General features: G+C 47.5%; 6 protein-coding genes across 14 annotated transcripts; 4 read left to right on the forward strand and 2 right to left on the reverse strand.

Annotated features, from left to right (window-relative positions):
• The first annotated feature begins 186 nt into the window (after positions 1-186).
• FOIG_16682 (uncharacterized protein) lies at positions 187-1,941 on the forward strand. Of its 2 annotated transcripts, XM_031218147.1 has the most exons (3): positions 187-1,223; positions 1,276-1,326; positions 1,385-1,941. In XM_031218147.1, exons 1-3 carry the CDS (start codon positions 229-231, stop codon positions 1,848-1,850), a joined length of 1,512 nt encoding a protein of 503 aa, XP_031052126.1. In that variant the 5' UTR covers positions 187-228; the 3' UTR covers positions 1,851-1,941. The 2 variants fall into 2 exon arrangements, with proteins under 2 accessions (XP_031052126.1, XP_031052127.1); XM_031218148.1 differs by having other exon boundaries at positions 187-1,326.
• Positions 1,942-2,004: 63 nt separating this feature from the next.
• On the reverse strand, positions 2,005-4,045 carry FOIG_16683 (uncharacterized protein; the record flags this gene model as incomplete). The annotated part of the gene is made up of 6 exons (XM_031218149.1): positions 2,005-2,210; positions 2,285-2,386; positions 2,458-2,753; positions 2,818-2,942; positions 2,996-3,330; positions 3,382-4,045. The coding sequence occupies 6 exons, from the start codon at positions 4,043-4,045 to the stop codon at positions 2,005-2,007; spliced, it is 1,728 nt and encodes a 575-aa protein (XP_031052128.1).
• A 3,748-nt stretch (positions 4,046-7,793) lies between these two features.
• On the forward strand, positions 7,794-8,804 carry FOIG_16684 (uncharacterized protein; the record flags this gene model as incomplete). The annotated part of the gene is made up of 4 exons (XM_031218150.1): positions 7,794-8,119; positions 8,255-8,407; positions 8,465-8,571; positions 8,623-8,804. The coding sequence occupies 4 exons, from the start codon at positions 7,794-7,796 to the stop codon at positions 8,802-8,804; spliced, it is 768 nt and encodes a 255-aa protein (XP_031052129.1).
• A 738-nt stretch (positions 8,805-9,542) lies between these two features.
• On the forward strand, positions 9,543-9,746 carry FOIG_16685 (uncharacterized protein; the record flags this gene model as incomplete). The annotated part of the gene is made up of 1 exon (XM_031218151.1): positions 9,543-9,746. One exon carries the CDS (start codon positions 9,543-9,545, stop codon positions 9,744-9,746), a length of 204 nt encoding a protein of 67 aa, XP_031052130.1.
• A 1,534-nt stretch (positions 9,747-11,280) lies between these two features.
• Positions 11,281-15,170, forward strand: FOIG_16686 (uncharacterized protein). Of its 2 annotated transcripts, XM_031218152.1 has the most exons (4): positions 11,281-11,666; positions 11,736-11,932; positions 11,985-12,986; positions 13,050-15,170. In XM_031218152.1, exons 1-4 carry the CDS (start codon positions 11,459-11,461, stop codon positions 13,167-13,169), a joined length of 1,527 nt encoding a protein of 508 aa, XP_031052131.1. In that variant the 5' UTR covers positions 11,281-11,458; the 3' UTR covers positions 13,170-15,170. The 2 variants fall into 2 exon arrangements, with proteins under 2 accessions (XP_031052131.1, XP_031052132.1); XM_031218153.1 differs by having other exon boundaries at positions 11,281-11,932; positions 13,050-13,378.
• Positions 13,322-15,174, reverse strand: FOIG_16687 (uncharacterized protein). 7 transcript variants are annotated; one of them, XM_031218154.1, is made up of 4 exons: positions 14,940-15,174; positions 14,822-14,871; positions 13,876-14,760; positions 13,322-13,781 (listed from the first exon to the last, which is right to left on the reverse strand). In XM_031218154.1, exons 1-4 carry the CDS (start codon positions 15,066-15,068, stop codon positions 13,742-13,744), a joined length of 1,104 nt encoding a protein of 367 aa, XP_031052133.1. In that variant the 5' UTR covers positions 15,069-15,174; the 3' UTR covers positions 13,322-13,741. The 7 variants fall into 7 exon arrangements, with proteins under 7 accessions (XP_031052133.1, XP_031052136.1, XP_031052138.1 ...); XM_031218157.1 differs by having other exon boundaries at positions 13,876-14,871; XM_031218159.1 differs by having other exon boundaries at positions 14,822-15,170.
• Positions 15,175-15,647: the final 473 nt, after the last annotated feature.

Below are 15,647 nucleotides of genomic sequence, written 5' to 3' on the forward strand. Positions count from 1 at the left end.
TTCTGTTGAAATCTACCCCTTAGAGGTTTTACCATTTCGGCTGTAATCTTAAAGTATCCCTGCCTGCACGTGAGACCCCAGCACCTGTTCAACATTACCTAATTAGAAATTATTATGGGGCCCCTTCTTTCCCCAGACCCGCGGCTATAAGAGCGGCTGACTCCCCCACACCATCTCCAACGTGCCCAATCTTAAACCAGTAAAAGCTAAAATCTTTCAAGTTCTGCGATGCCCACAGACGCCCCTGCCGCCCGGCGACAAGCTACGTCGCCCAATAACGAGTCCCTGAGGCTCAAGAAAAGGGAGTCAGACCGCAAGGCCCAGCGCATCTCACGCGAGAGGACCAAGAACCGCATCGCCTATCTCGAGGATCTTGTTCAGAAGCTGAGCAGCGGAGATGATAACGGCAAGACCTTATCATTAATGGCCCAACTGTCACAGGTAACGGAGCAGCGGGATTCGCTGGTTCGCTTTCTTGATTCCACATCCTCGTCCTTGACTAAGCGTCTCTCCGATGCGAAGAACTGGGAGAGCAGGACTTCACCCGAGGAGCAGCCTCAAGTACAGCCAAGCGTATCTGGTACTATTTACAGGGAATTTCCTGCGTTGCTACCGGACTTGGTGGAGACGTTTCCGGCCGACAATGAGCTTGGTCTGTTTTCGCCTGACTTCGCTAGGACCCTCCCGACCCCAAAGGACACAGCATTAGACGGCGACCAGACATGTATAAACCAAGAGTTCGGGACAGAGCAAGATCGCCTCCTGCCTCCAGCTACGTACAGTGTATCGCATGGCTACTCCGTTGTTAACGCGATTCCAGCCGCGTCAGCGTCTGCATCAGATCAGAAATCCCATTGCGATTGCACTTCCTCAGAAACAAGGCGGCTCTCGGATGGATCAGTGGTTAGCCGAAACATATGGCAAGCGGGCAACCAGGCCTTAAAGGACCCTACACTCCTATCGGCCTCGATGCTTGAGTTAGAACACAACGCCAGTGATGATGTCCCAATACGCGTTGTGCTTTATGGCTGGGATCATCTTGCGCAGTCGGGGAAAATGACATTACTTTGGAAGAGGATTCGGCACCTCGACGAGATTTGCTTTTCTGCTTGTGGCCAGGTAGAGCGTCTTGCCGTGATTCACATGGTTCACCGCTACATGCGCGCCTACGCCAACCCAACATCAGCCAACACTACCATTTTGCCGCGATGGTATATGAAATCGTTTGTCTCAACCTCCTTCCACTTCACTCACTACCTAACTGGGTTGCCCAAGTACGTCATCACAGGATAGCTCTGGCCATCCAGCCGTTGACTACCTTGCCTGGTAAGACTCAAATCAAGCCTCTATGGGCGTAACTTCGAGAGCTTATAGTAATCAACAGGCCGTCCCTACGCCGTCAATTTATAGACTACCCGCATCGATACTGTAGTAACCTATTCTGGCACATGTTTGGAGAGCACCTGCGGATCTCATGGCCCTACGAATTCCGTGATGCGTATATCATCAACGCAGGGCTCGGTAGGTATAGCCTTTCGTCCCTATTCAGGGACACAATCTCCAATCTCGGCTCTTGGGCCATGCATTCGGATTTCTTTTACCATTTCCCTGCACTTGTTCAGGACGTGCCCAAGTTCCAGCAAGATAGTCTTCCCGTTACTATTCATTCTTTGCGTTTTCAGCCCAACTCATTAGGGTACTTGTCTCAAAGTCGAACTCCGTCACATCAGGGCACTCTTAAGGATACGCGTGGCACAATTTCTGATGCTTCTAAGGATGGTGAGGACGATCAGGGATGGAGTTGCGATCCTAACTCCGGACATTATAACTGGTTTTTGGACGACCTTTAGCCTTATTATTTACTTTATATCCAAATTCTTTAATTATCAAGTCATGTTTCTTTTTCTTCTTGACTAGGTATTTAACAACGAGAGAAGTAACACCATGATACAAAATGGAGTTGCGAATTCCTGTCCTCAGTTATCGGTTACTCATCCCTGCAAACTAATTTGGCAGCTCCCTGTTCTTCCGGGTTTCAAAGATCATTTCAAGCTTTGGGCAGAGAAGTGTAAACCCGTCTGCCAGCCCGTCTTGAAATAGCTCGGATGTTTGGTCCGGAGCAAAGCGGATGTCAAACTTGGAGACGATATGCGACAAAACATGCCTAATTTCAAAAAGCCCAAGTTGCTTTCCAGCACAAGAGTAACGCCCTGTGCATTAAGTCAGACCAGACAAGACAAGAAAATTTATTGTCAGATAAAATGGCTTTTCTGTAGGGACTCACCAATGGAGAAGGGGGCAAAAGCTGAAGCGTCGCGAACGAGTTCGGGCTGCGTTGTCCATCGCTCGGGAATAAAGTTGTTGGGGTGCAAAAAGCATCTTTCGTCTGGCCACACGCACGCATGGTCAGCTGTGTCCCGAGATAGGTTTGCCCAAGCGGTGGTGATCACTACCTACCCCGGTTCAATGTATAGGTCGGTGTTTGGACAATCATATTTCCTGGGATAAATGTTCCGTTGATTTGCAGGCCTTGCGGGGGTGTGATTCTCTGCAGACCTGAGGGAATAGCTGGGTAAAGCCGCATTGTCTCATCGATGACAGCCTGCAGGTATTTAAGTTTGGCAAGAGCGCTGTGGCTATGAGTATCCTCTAGCTTCAGGAGATCGTCAACTTCTGTTCGAAGCTTCCGGTAGACATCGGGATGACGGGCCAGCTCAAACAGGGCACATGTGAGGCTTGTGGAAGTAGTGTCGCTGTGTAATGTAAATGGATCAGTTCTCCATCATGCCTTGACACATCCTTTACTCCAAAACATACCTCCCTGCAACCACAATAAGGTGGGCATCGCCCAGGAGGTTGAGTTCGTCTTGCTTCGTGTGGACTGACTGTTCCCTGTACGCACCAAGGAGCCAGGAGAATAAGTCAGGAAGGTCTGGCTCATTCTGCTATCTGGTCAGAGGAGAACGGATGGATACTACTGGACGAACGGTATTACCTTTGTCCTCTGATCCACATGTGTTCTTAGCCATTTCAGAAAGTTTGCAATCTGGTAGTTTAAGATAGGTATGCTCTTTATGAGTAGATAGAGCCACGAGGATCGAGCAATCTGAGTGCCCCATAAGGTGGATGTTTGTGTCAGGTCCATGTAATAGTGCCTGACTCCGTCATTAAGCATATTGAAGCTCTTCCCAAATGCAAGATCACCCATGACGTCGAATCCGTAGAAGTTGCACCATTCCGCAATGTCCACCGGTTTGCCACATCTCTTTTGTAGCTGACTGATTAACAAACGCGTGTATTTTTCTACTCTTGGCTCGTAATCGCGCATAGCTTTTGGAATGATTAGTCTGACGTTGAAAATTCGAGAGACGAACTTCATACCTTTTGCACTAAGGCCCCTGTCCCATACTTTCCTTCTGTGTGCATGCTCCTGCTTGTCTCTCGAGGCATGCAACGATATTGAAGGCACAAAAACATTATACCAAGGGCCCTTTAGACAAGGTGACGAATTCTGGTAAATTGCAGCCACAGCACTCGGTGATGCAATGGAAATTTCAGACGGACCTTGAATAATAGCAGGGTTAGCACCGCATTGATATATAGCGGAGAGGTAAATACCTAGTCTCACAAAATCGCCGTAGGTATTGTGTAGCTTTTGCATTTCTGAGAACATGTGAAACTTCTTCATAGACATCGATACAGCATACAACGAAGATATAGGAGCAAAGGTAGGACCAGGGAACCGGCGCAAAGCATGAAAGAAGAATCTGAAGATTACCATGCTGCCGTATATCCCAGCTATGAAGGTTGCCAGGAGGGCAGAAGCAGTATACCAGGCACTGAGAAGGCTCTGGTGATCCAGGTCATGATGATAGGCTATGAGGGTGAAAATGAATGCATAGATGAGACCAAGGAAAGCAATTATACGGTGAACGGCAACATCCCATTCGCCGATCCGAAATATGGCGAGGTGAGTAGCGACACCACAGAAGGCGACAACAACGAGGACAGGAAGGCTGTCGAGTTGAATAGCGCTAAGATTCATCATGGAGAAGATGATAATGGTAGTCAAAAGCAAGTAATTGTCAGTGTTATCACTCGCACAGGTCAAAAGATATGAGCCCTCTCTATACTATACCTATTTTAATGTAGAAGGTTGACATCTGACCCTTTGACTCAGGGTCAAGAGTAGTACCCCACATGATATTCGCTCACTTATGCAGCTGTGCTATGCAAGACATGTTGGACTGCCTTGTCTGTCCCAACACGTTTGACGATCCTGAGTCACTCGGCCCTGAGTAAGTCGACTACACTACCCCATACCCCGCGTTTGGCTGATGCGCGTTGACTCAGGAATCGCTGCCTCAGCGTTTTGAGCTAATTCCTCAACTATGGATCCTACTAACCCTTAGCATCTAGGATTGACAGTGAGCCAGAACTGGTATAGTTAGATTTCTAAACAGGCAAACTGGTTTATGTTGGATTTATATTTACCGATAAGAACAACCCCACCTTTTTATCTTCGCACTTCTGTCGTCCTACTGAAGAATTTTATAGAATGGTGTAATTACGAGTTACCCGAGGTAACTATGTCAGTAATATCTGAGCGACAGCCTGAGCAATGATTGCACGGTCCTAAATCTTCAGCAAACTTGCTGTTGCTATCGATCGTACTGTACCCCTTGAGCGGTACCGCCATGCGTTTTGGGTGAGGAGCGTTGGCCATAATGGCTGAAATAAGCTATAAACGGCGCTGAGAGTACTTAAGAAGATAAAGCGGGGTAGAAACATGACTCGGACTATACAGATGTTTATAGTTGAGATTGAATGCGTGTGATTTCAAGATCAGGCTCGCACAGTGAAGCAGGAATACGACCAACTGCGGCGGTCGAATGGTTGGTTATATGACAGCCACAACTGCAACACCTCTGCTACCAGAGTGATAGGGATTGTGAATGTGACGCAATAGGGTACATGGGATCTTGGGTATTTAAAGACCAACAGTTCATCGAAGATGCTGCAGTACGAAGTATAATAAAAGGAAGTCATTAGTATTTTAGGAGATTAAATTGGCAAGGTTTGGACTTTGGGATTATATATAGGGAGGCTATAGGACTCATTTGAGTTTGCCAGAGCCTTGCAAAATCTGCATTTTTCAAAGGCAAGCTAGGTCCCGGCCTAAATAGTGCATCGTACCAAGACACTGACGGTTAGGTCTAGGTCCATCCACTAATGCCTATTCCCCTCTTTGCCATCGCTGAGTTCTTCTACGACAATTGTTCCAGTCACGAATCTTTTCAATTGGGTCTTGAAGAACTCGTTGATATCTTTCACGAGCTCAAGAACGTCAAGAATCACGAACAAAGCTATGTTGACCTGTTACCTAGATCATGCATCTCTAAAATTGCGGAAATGCTCAACAATGGCGTGAAGTCATGCGAGAACCGCTCGTACACAGTGCATGGAGCTTTGACTTGAATCAATCGACTTACGGTTTCGTTTAGCTATTTCTCAAGTTACAAATAGCCATCTGAGTCTAGTACCCAATTATGAAGTGCAACACGTCGTAGGATCGATGCCATTGTTGGGTCCCGCGCCCAGCGTCGTTTCTTGTGCCACTTTTCGCTTACCATCTTCACCGAAAAGAACCTTTCTTGGGCAGCGGAAGCCGCCGGATCTTGTTCTCCTGACAGTTTAGGCTTGTCAAGGACCGGGGAGACGTCAGTACACATGTACATCATGTATTTAAACCTCTAGCTCGTAGAAATAGCAGAAGTAGCAGCTCAATAAAATCAAAGCGGCAGTTTAATTACTTACAGAATGGCGGATTCTGTTATTTCAGGACTGAGTCAAAAATTGATTCATGGGATGAGCTGAACGCCCGACAACAGTGGGTGCTCAGGTCAGGAGATGTCTTATAACAATACGGCATAGAGGCGACAGCGACCTCTCGAGAAGAGAGGCGTCCTCTAACCTCTAGGTACCTCTGGTCTGCCAGCCCGGTTGCCTTCAGAGGGCGTGGTTTAAGCCGTAGTGGGGATAACTCTTCCATTATCCATAGAAGACCCCCCTTCAAGAGTCAGTGCACAAGAACGTTTTCTCCGATGGCGATTATCCAAATATCTTGCTCTAGAACGGTGGCTCATGGAAACCCGGCGATAGATGTGACGTCGAACGAGCCATTTTTACATGTCACGAACGGGTCTACGTTTAGCTTGCTTGCTTTCCTCATTACGTACCCAGGTGGGCAAAGATGACTGAGAGTTGGCCAGGGACAGACGGGATATCCAGTCACGCCGGTCTGCGGGTTGCTCGGGGGATGATGCTGGCTGGACCTAGCGATAAGTAGCTCAATTCTACTCCTTTTCATCGATACCATCCGCCCAAAGAACATAGCAAACCCTCTGGGAGCCTTTCGCGATGGCGGGATCTTCAGCAATTTATGGGGTCTACTAGACGTCAATGCACTTTGCTAAACACGACAGGATTAACTAGCCATCGGTCTCCGAAGAAGCAGCAGGGCCAAATCTAATGACTATGACGCAATCGAATCCTGACGTTAGTGGAGATGAATTGCCGTTGATCATTAATATACTCAATATGTAAAAATACACTAAGTGGCTCCGTGCCCCTGATAGCTGCTAGCAAGTCTTCGAAGCAGCACGAAATGTTCATAGTAGCCTTGGTCTTGGCATGACTGAGTAGCATCTTAGTTATCGCCGGATACATGTGAGAGCTGGGAAAGCAGTTGAGCGATTTTCCTCCAGCCTGGGTATCTGCCGCGTTAGTGAACCGGTCCGGGCAGCAATTATTCCCGGTGGAGGATGCAAGTAACAGAGAGAGTTACCATGTATTGACAAGCACGCTTCAACGGACAGGTGAGTGCGCAGACCACTGCGCTTACATGGTCGATTCCTTCCATCCTCCGCTAAGCCTTCAGATGAGTCGCTCAGGCGATCACGAGGCTAGTCACTCTATTAGGTCACATTAAGCTAGGCAACCATTTAGGGGATTATAACTTTCATCTACCTGAAAACGGGGCTTGCTTTAATAAAGCCAAAATAAATAACTGCCTATCTAGCATGGGGCACTATTAGCCTCCTTTCTGCACTACAAAATCCTATTGTAATTATAACCCTGTTTCAGCCACAAAGTTTCTAGCATCTGACTCCTACCGGCAACTGGAAGGATGGATTCATATCCTTCCTTGGACCCCGCGCGCTGAATCCTTTACAACTGATTGATTTGCTCCCGATGTTCCGGTCCCTCGGAGCCATGGATCCATGCCGTCATCCTCCTCGTTCGAGAATTTGACGAACCACCACATTCGTCCCATCTCGAACATAATTTGGGCTGATATACTCTGAGACAAGGCGTAGATTGCGAGTTGTAAGATCAACGCTCCTACGCTGTCTGCGCAGCTAAATAGGCTAAAAGCCTAGTCTTGCCCTATCTTGATTCTTGGTTTCAACTCCTACAGGAGTTAACTGCCGGTTTTCTGAATAGAGCTATTCCTGTAAAAGCGAATGTAATGGAGGCTGGGGAAATCCTGGCAATTTCAGTGCACTTGCCTTGTAACGTAGGGAATAGGAAGTAAGCTGCGAACACATGAGAATAGAAACCGACTTGTCCATCATGAGATAAATTTGGCCACTTACAAAGGACAAATGTATTTAAGCAGGGCTTCACTCTCAACATTGGAAACCTCTCATCATTGCATCACTGCATTCTCTTCTACATCCGACTTTCGACAAGTTATTGACAGCCAAACAATCTCCTTACCATCACTCATCATGCGTTTCAACCTAGTTGTTCCCTTTGCCTGCATGTCTTTGGCGGCAGCGATGCCCGCAAAGCATGAACCTGTTGACGAGCGTGCTCTTGATAATATCCTCGGTGATCTTGAGGCTCAAGACGAGACTCTGGAAACCCTCGTCAAGCGCATCGATGCAAAGATTTATCGCGACGACATTCCTGATTGCAACAAGGAAGACCCTAGCTTCATGATTCCCAAGCAAACTGGCTATGGTGTTGATCAAGGCGTGAATCTCCCCAAGAGCGGAAAAGATGACGCCTGTACTACAGGTCACAACGATGATCATTACTGGACTGGGTACTGGTTCGTAGAGTCTGCTGTTGAGTAATCTAGCTGGCAGAACTCGGGGGCGGCGATTGACTGCAAGTCGACCTCGTCCTGCAACTCCAAGCCCGCCCAGATTAGACAGAGCTGCACTTCCTACTCTTAATCTTCCAGCAACGGTATTGATTACAAGATCCTAGATGGAGCCTTGGAATTTGCTATTCCAAACACTGAGGCAAAGGTCAGTTTGGGATCGAGTATCAACTATCAATACACAGACGTGGATGGTACTACAACCATGATTTGCACCACTGATTCGACGACCAAGTAAGTAGACACCTACTCTGCATGTCCTAAAATTTGTTGCTGACTTTGAGGATCTAGCACCTGCCAGTGGGAGGATCAGAACTGCCACCAGGTCTGGTTTGCCGATCGTACAAAGCGAATTTGGGGCCACATGGATCGAGTTTGTGTTGGAAAGACTGACGTTGGTAAGTTCAATGTGTCTCCGCAGATGGATGAGAACTAACAGACACATTCAGAGGCTCAGCAGCAAACCCTCAACTCCAATGGACGCTATGTTCGCGGCCAGGCCGAGTTCAGCATTGCCATTCCTGTCAACCATATTGTTGGCTGCAACGCCAAATGCTCCGACCTGACGTACAGTGAGCCTATTCCGTCAGACGGAACTGTCCGCGTACCTTTCGATATCACCTTTGATTAGGTTGTATGCCGGTATTTCTGAGGACCTGCGAAGTGAGAGAGGGTGAAGTGGCGGATGTTGCCAGGCTTGGCAGAGATTTTAAAACTTTCATTCACCAAAGACTTTCTAAATTGCCACAGGGCAAGTATGGATAGCCTTGACAACTATTTAGAACCGAGTCATCTTGATGTATGTAGAAAGTTGTTACTGTGTTCAAAAATTGAAGCGCAGATTTGGATATCAATTCACATTCTCGACTATTCTGTATTACCCAGTGATGACCCGTAAAGAGACCTGTTCTGTTTTCCGTGCCTTTTTGTTGGTGATCGATTGCCGATTGAGGCTTGGCTTGGCTTGTACCCTGGTTGTGGTCCGGATTCGTTTGAGGGTTCTGTGTAGGCTAGAATTACTAGGACGCGAAATTATCGCGTCTCTAATTAAAGAAATTATTCGACAATTCTAATTGATCATAATTGCAGTTGTGTAACAACTGTTAAACATCTACCTTGGTTCATCACTCATTCTGCGGAGCCGAATCTGGCTTCTAACGCGCTTATCTCCCTTGGTGCTTAAGCCAAGAAAACACCAGGCGCCCGAGCCAATCAGGAGCTAAAAGCGTATCCCAGCGAAAACTCCCCAGACATCTGAAAATTGTTTATTTCATTCATCGATCGGATAGGTGTCACAAGCAAACATAGCGCCATGTCCCAATCTCAGACTACAGAGAGCGTATCTTCTCTTCAGTACTCATCTTTAAACATGGCAAAAGGAGATGATGGTCACTCTCGGCCTTTACCTCTTGTACAGACATTCGATGCTGCGACTGCCAAGGTCAATGATATCGTGGCAGCTCTGATGAGAACTGGTGGCTGCGTCCTCAAGGGTGCCATAGCCGCCGAGGATCTAGCCCAGATCGAAAAAGGACACCCGCACCTACATCCAGGGCGATGGCGCTTGGGCTAGAGACTTCTTTCCAAAAGAGACCAAGAGGGTCATAGACCGTATCGGCAAATCTTCTGCCTTCGCCAAAGCCATCATTCAAAGCCTTCTCGCCCTCACTGCCGCCAAGCAAATGCTTACTTCAACATACAACTGTTAGGTCAACGGCAAGTAGAAGATGTTTATTAGCAAGCCATAGCTAAACAACACCATCATCTTCAGCATCGCATCAGGCGCCCAAGACCAAGAATTACATAGGGATGACATAATTTACCACAACCCAGTGCAACAGCGCACTGCAGCTAAGTATGAGATTAGTGAAGACACAGGCTTAAGGTATTTTGTAGCTGGAAAGAAGGCGACAAAGGAGAACAGGGCCACACGTTTTATTCTCGGCTTACATCTCTAGGACCAGACCACACACCCTGGCAAGAGCCTTACGTTTTATGCCGAGATAGACACTAGTGATACCTTCTTATTCCTGTCTAGTTATTTTCATAGTGGCTCAGCCAATAAGACTCCTAATCAAGAACAGCTTGTATACAGCTGCTTTTACACCAAAGGGTTTCTGCAACAAGAAGAGAATCAGTAACTTGCAGCGCCCTTTGATACAATCTCTGACAAGTATGACCAGACGACTCTAGAACTGGTCGTTTACAACCTAAGCCCGCCTTTCATAGGATAGGTGGAGTTAAAGCACCCTTTGCAGTATCTCCAAGGAACAGAAGCCTTCAAAGACCTATGTTAATTAAACAACTTCATAATAATTTCTTTTGTATCCTCGAATTTTTGAATTAATCGGCCTTAAATGGTATATCGGGATATGTTCGCGCTGTGCCTCCTACACTAGTCAACAATACGTACTGGTTGACCGAGAGATACAATCTTGGGGGGGGTTTAAACCTCCGCGCAACTGGCATTTTTCCCTTTCTTTCCACCTGCAAATTTAACCCCCCACGCCTGCTGTGGGGTCGCCATTTGTCATCCGCTGGTTCCCACTCCGGTATGATGATCATTCTCTAACTTGGTGATACCTTTCGGGTATTTAGGAGTTAGCTGAAAGGATTCCTCTTCTTGAATAGGGCTTTATGTTTTCTATATTTGATGGTCTTAAGCTTTAACCCGCTTAACGTCAATGCCCGTCTTACATAACGTCACAAAATAAAAAGCCGTCTATCCATAGGTTAGCGACATTTAAATCATTAAAATAAGCAACTCTAGGATGTTTACGTATGTCTCAAACAGCTCGAAATCAACGCTTATTCCTTTCTTGGCCTTTTGTTAATCACTACTATATTAGTGGAGCAACACCAGAGCGCTCCCTGAAACAAATACAAGACCGCCTAAACGAAACCGAGGTACCTACCCTGAAGCCGGGTGCACAAAATGATCAGTAGTAAAGCTACTTGCGGCTTATTAGTGTCGCCCAAGAAGAGGGACACGGCAGACTCTGCAGCTAATTAGATTAGTAATGACTGGAATTTTGGTGGCTGGAGAGCCATGGACGCAATTCCCTAACCCCTGTCCCCGACCCCTGCCCCGCTTCTACGCGCGCACAGAGCAGAATCCCCGCGGGGATGTAGACAGATCGGCCTTCCACCATCCAGACTCACGGACTCGAATCATCGTCGGCTGTTTCAAGTGGATGCTGCGATATCAACCTGAGCTTTCGCAAAGAGGCCCACGGCTAGTTTACACCCCACTTCGGGACTCCTCACACGTCTTTGGCCTTCGCAATGGGACTCTTCGCTAACGTGTCTGAGCACCGAGAGCTGCTGGTTTGCGCTCTTCTAGGCCTGTTCGTCATCAAGAAGCTGGTCGTCTACTCCAAGCTTCGTCAGTTTGGTGGCCCTCGTTGGACTGGCTTCAGTGATTGGCCTCATAGCTGGGCGATGCTGCAAGACCGTTGCCATGAGCTGTATGAGCAAGCTAATCTGAAACATGGTGAGACACTGGGTGCCTGTTGTTGAGATACTCCGTTAAACATATGTACTGATATGCGATAATCACTAGGTCCCATTGCGCGAGTAGCACCGAACATCCTGATTACGTCTTCTCCCGACCTTTGGATCCATGTCAACAACAAGCCCGGATATAAGCGCTCCGACTGGTACTATAATGCGTGCCGCATCGAATATCGGAGGGACAATGTCTTTAGCCAGACAGATAACCAAAAGCACGAGCAGCGAAGGAAACAGATGGCCCCAGGGGTAAGTTAACAGAGCTGGCTTACCAAAGAACAAAACACTGACTTAAGTCTAGTACTCCGGGAGAGAAAACCCACATCTCGAAAGTTCCGTTGATGAGCGAGTCCAAGAATTTTTAGACCTTATCCGCAACAAGTATCTTTCATCGGACACTGAAGCCATCCCAATGGACGTCGCTCAAAAGGTCCAGTACTTAACATTGGATATCATCAGCGGCATCGGATTTGGGAAGCCATTCGGCATGGTGCAGAAAGACTCGGATGTTGACGAGTATCTCAAATCAAGCGAGGAGGGTCTAGCTATTGGCAACATTGCTCTTGCTCTGGGCTTTAGCTGGCTTGCCCATGCCCCCATTATCGGAAAGTTTATTGCGCCGTCGCCACAAGACAATAACGGCTTCGGGAAGATGATTGCGGCATGCTACCGCGCCGTTGACGAGCGTGCAGCTGACCCCACTGATAAACGATCCGATATGCTAGCCTCCTTCATCCGTCACGGCATATCAGGAGATGAGCTACGGTCAGAAGCTCTGGAGCAGCTTGTTGCGGGTGCTGACACAACGTCGACTGGTATTCGTGGAGCCCTCTTGTACATCATGACCAATCCCCGTGTATATCAGAAGCTGCAGCAAGAGGTCGACGATGCTATCCTAGAGGGCAAGGCTCCAGGTTCTGGCAAGGGCATCATTACCCTCACACAAGCTAAGCAACTTCCCTATCTCCAGGCCGTTATACGCGAGGCTTTGCGACTATGGCCACCCGCTGTCAATATCTTTTCACGTGACACGCCCCCAGGTGGCGATACGGTCACCGTCAACGGTGAGAGTATATTCCTGCCAGGTGGTGTGTCCATCGGCTACTCGGCGTACGGGATGCACCATAGCAAGGAAGTCTACGGTAAAGACGCGAAGGTCTTCAGGCCTGAGCGGTGGCTGAAATCTGATCCAGACAAGCTGGCCGCCATGATCCGCACAAACGAATTGGTCTTTGGGCACGGCAGATTCCAGTGTTTGGGCAGACCCGTGGCTCAGCTTGAACTAGGAAAGACTATATTCGAGGTATAGCTGAGTTTCTTTTTTTTGTATCTGACACCTATGAGCAATGAGCTGACATTGTCATAGCTACTGCGCAATTTTGATATGGCACTTATCAATCCGATCAAACCCTGGGACGCTCGAAATCATCTTGGGCTCTTTGCCATTTCTGACATGTGGGTACAAATAATGGAACGAAATCGATAATTTCTGGGGCCTTGAAGAGAGAAATTGTGATCATTAATGTTTGTTCTAGTAATCTTTGATCTACAGGTATCGTGTGTTTGGAGCCAGCTGTTGCAAGTGCAAGCTGTTTCCATGACTCTGTAGGCTTCGGTCTTATCTCCCCTTATAGTATAATTAAATTGTATATTCGTCCGCACAGTGACCGTATTCATTTGACTAAACATGTCGAGTCCTTTCTCAAAGTCCTTGCTGACGCTCCATGTTGATATGAACGAGGTTTCAGTGGCTCTTAGACAAACGGTTACGACTTCAACTTTTACACACAAGACCGGTTAGATCAAGGGAATATTCAACTAGCAGTGAGGTTTACACTATAGCGACTCAGTTGCTTGGATAGATGACGCGCAGTTCCAATTTGCGTAGGAGGGGTGTTTGTGATAGATGGGGATCATGGCAAGCGAGTTCCATGGGTAGGTAGCATCCCAGAGGGAAGCAGCATCCTCAATTTGAATCTCAGTTAATGTTTTATAATGCCCATCTTGAACAAGGTCCTATTATTACCCTAGGCATGAGGCGTACCAAGATTTACTCCCCTATTCATGTTCCTCAGGCTTCTGCCCAAAGACATTGGTTCTATCAAACGTCTCAGTATTCAGCAGCCAGAGTTGTCGATACCGGAACTCCGCCCGCTACTGGCAAGGCGAAAGAAGGCGAGAGTAATACTCACATGAGATAGTATGGCCGGATCTTGGAGTCTCGGACAGCCTTGCGCATCTCCATGACAAACAGCTGCACCTCCTCGTATTCCCATTTCATTATCTCGCGTAGCATAAACAAGGCGAAGCCTTCTAAGCTCTCATCCATAAATGCTAGGTTGTATGTGCCAATCTTCTTCATCTTTGGGTCGCTACTCCAGGCACCACATGGCACTTGGTACGTCTTTTCTACAACGTTGACAAAGCCAGCCTCAACCATGAACTTGCGCTGGGTGCCGTTCATGGCTATGCGCAGTGTCCTGTTGATCATGTCTGTTGCCTCCCAGAATACCTTTGCCCAGCGCTTGAAGATATGGTCGGGATCGTCTCTAACCTCGGGGATATCGCTGTACAAGTGGATATTGATCTCCATATTCTCAATCCACCCGCCCGGTTCCAATGACCGGAACGCCTGGCGATACAGCTCGCCCCAATCACTGATGCTACCGTAGAGGGCGCGTATATGTACAAAGTCGAAGCTCTCGGGGCGATATGTCCACTCCAGCTGCGCGTCTTCGATGTGGAACTTGCAGTTTGGAGGCACCCAGGCTGGCTGGATTGGGCTGATGTCGGTGCCGGTAATTTCGGCTGAGGGATTCGCGTCCGCCATGTCGATGGCCCATATACCTGTACCAGTGCCTACGTCCAAGACCCTGGATGGCCGAGTAATGGGCGCGTCGAATAACTTGTCGTCCTTGAGCATAACCATGAAATGGTGTGCTATATCCAAGCCATTGTTCTGTCTCTCGTCATTTGGACCCCAATATTCCGTTGTTTTCGAGTTCTGAAACGTTCGGCCATGGAGGCTCCGGTAGTCGAAGATGCTTTCCGAGAGGGAGGCCGTCGACGATGCGATACTACGTAATAGTAACAACGCGTTAGATCCCATAGATGCCGACACCAGGGATCCCAGCTAACCTTCCATCGTCGTCGTATGTAGAGTCCTGATCGTCGGCATCGTCTTCGTTCTATTTGGTCGCCCGGGTTAACACAACGAGTCGGCTGGAGTCAAACAGCAGCAATGATGACTTCGTACATATGGGATCTGCGTATTCGTCGGGTGTTGCCCTGCGTCGATCGGGGGCGGCGCGTCTCGTGGGGATTTAGGTGACATCGACGATCGCGAGGCACCCTGGTCGCTCTTGGGTGACTTGGGGCTGGACATGATGGTTCGTAGGCTAGACAGGCTCTGCGACAGGTTGACTATAGGTGGGTACAGTAACAGCTCGGGCGTTGCAATAGTGCATCGTACGGAATCCGAATATCCTGAGCTGAAAGAAAAGGAGGCGTATCCGCCCCTCTCGAATAAAACGCGACCAACGGGTCACGTGTGAGGTTACTAAGCTTGCCCGATTAACAAGTCAGATGGCCAGTATAAAAGGCTGTCTAAGTGTTTCTATCAAGTTCATAGGCATTACGAGACCAGTCGGTGCTTTGCTATAGAGCTATAATTATTAATACAGTGAGTTATCCCTCTTAGCAATTTTCATCAGCTAACTAAGTGCTATTTATAATAAATATAGTTTTAAATAGGGAAACTAGTCTATACTAGGTTTATATTTATAGATAGCATAAGGTATTAATACTAAGTAGGTTAGTTATTATATCTCTTAATAATTAAGTAATACTTATTAGGCTTATTAATATAAAGAAGTCTTATTAATAGCTGGTAAGTGTCAGACATTACGTGTATTCGGTTCATTGATGTGAATTGGTGTATTCATGTTGTGTTCTGTTGAAATCT

The sequence above is a fragment of the Fusarium odoratissimum genome, assembly GCF_000260195.1.
Source record: "Fusarium odoratissimum NRRL 54006 unplaced genomic scaffold supercont1.119, whole genome shotgun sequence".
Lineage (NCBI taxonomy): Eukaryota > Fungi > Ascomycota > Sordariomycetes > Hypocreales > Nectriaceae > Fusarium > Fusarium odoratissimum.

Coding starts and splice junctions, on each gene's coding strand:
- FOIG_16686 (XM_031218152.1), top strand. CDS start 11,459: ATGGGACTCTTCGCTAACGTGTCTGAGCACCGAGAGCTGCTGGTTTGC. Junction 11,933..11,984: donor GGAAACAGATGGCCCCAGGG/GTAAGTTAACAG, acceptor ACTTAAGTCTAG/TACTCCGGGAGAGAAAACCC. Junction 12,987..13,049: donor TAGGAAAGACTATATTCGAG/GTATAGCTGAGT, acceptor ACATTGTCATAG/CTACTGCGCAATTTTGATAT.
- FOIG_16682 (XM_031218147.1), top strand. CDS start 229: ATGCCCACAGACGCCCCTGCCGCCCGGCGACAAGCTACGTCGCCCAAT. Junction 1,224..1,275: donor CCGCGATGGTATATGAAATC/GTTTGTCTCAAC, acceptor GGGTTGCCCAAG/TACGTCATCACAGGATAGCT. Junction 1,327..1,384: donor GCCGTTGACTACCTTGCCTG/GTAAGACTCAAA, acceptor AGTAATCAACAG/GCCGTCCCTACGCCGTCAAT.
- FOIG_16687 (XM_031218154.1), bottom strand. CDS start 15,068: ATGTCCAGCCCCAAGTCACCCAAGAGCGACCAGGGTGCCTCGCGATCG. Junction 14,872..14,939: donor CGAATACGCAGATCCCATAT/GTACGAAGTCAT, acceptor GCGACCAAATAG/AACGAAGACGATGCCGACGA. Junction 13,782..13,875: donor ATCCGGCCATACTATCTCAT/GTGAGTATTACT, acceptor GACGTTTGATAG/AACCAATGTCTTTGGGCAGA.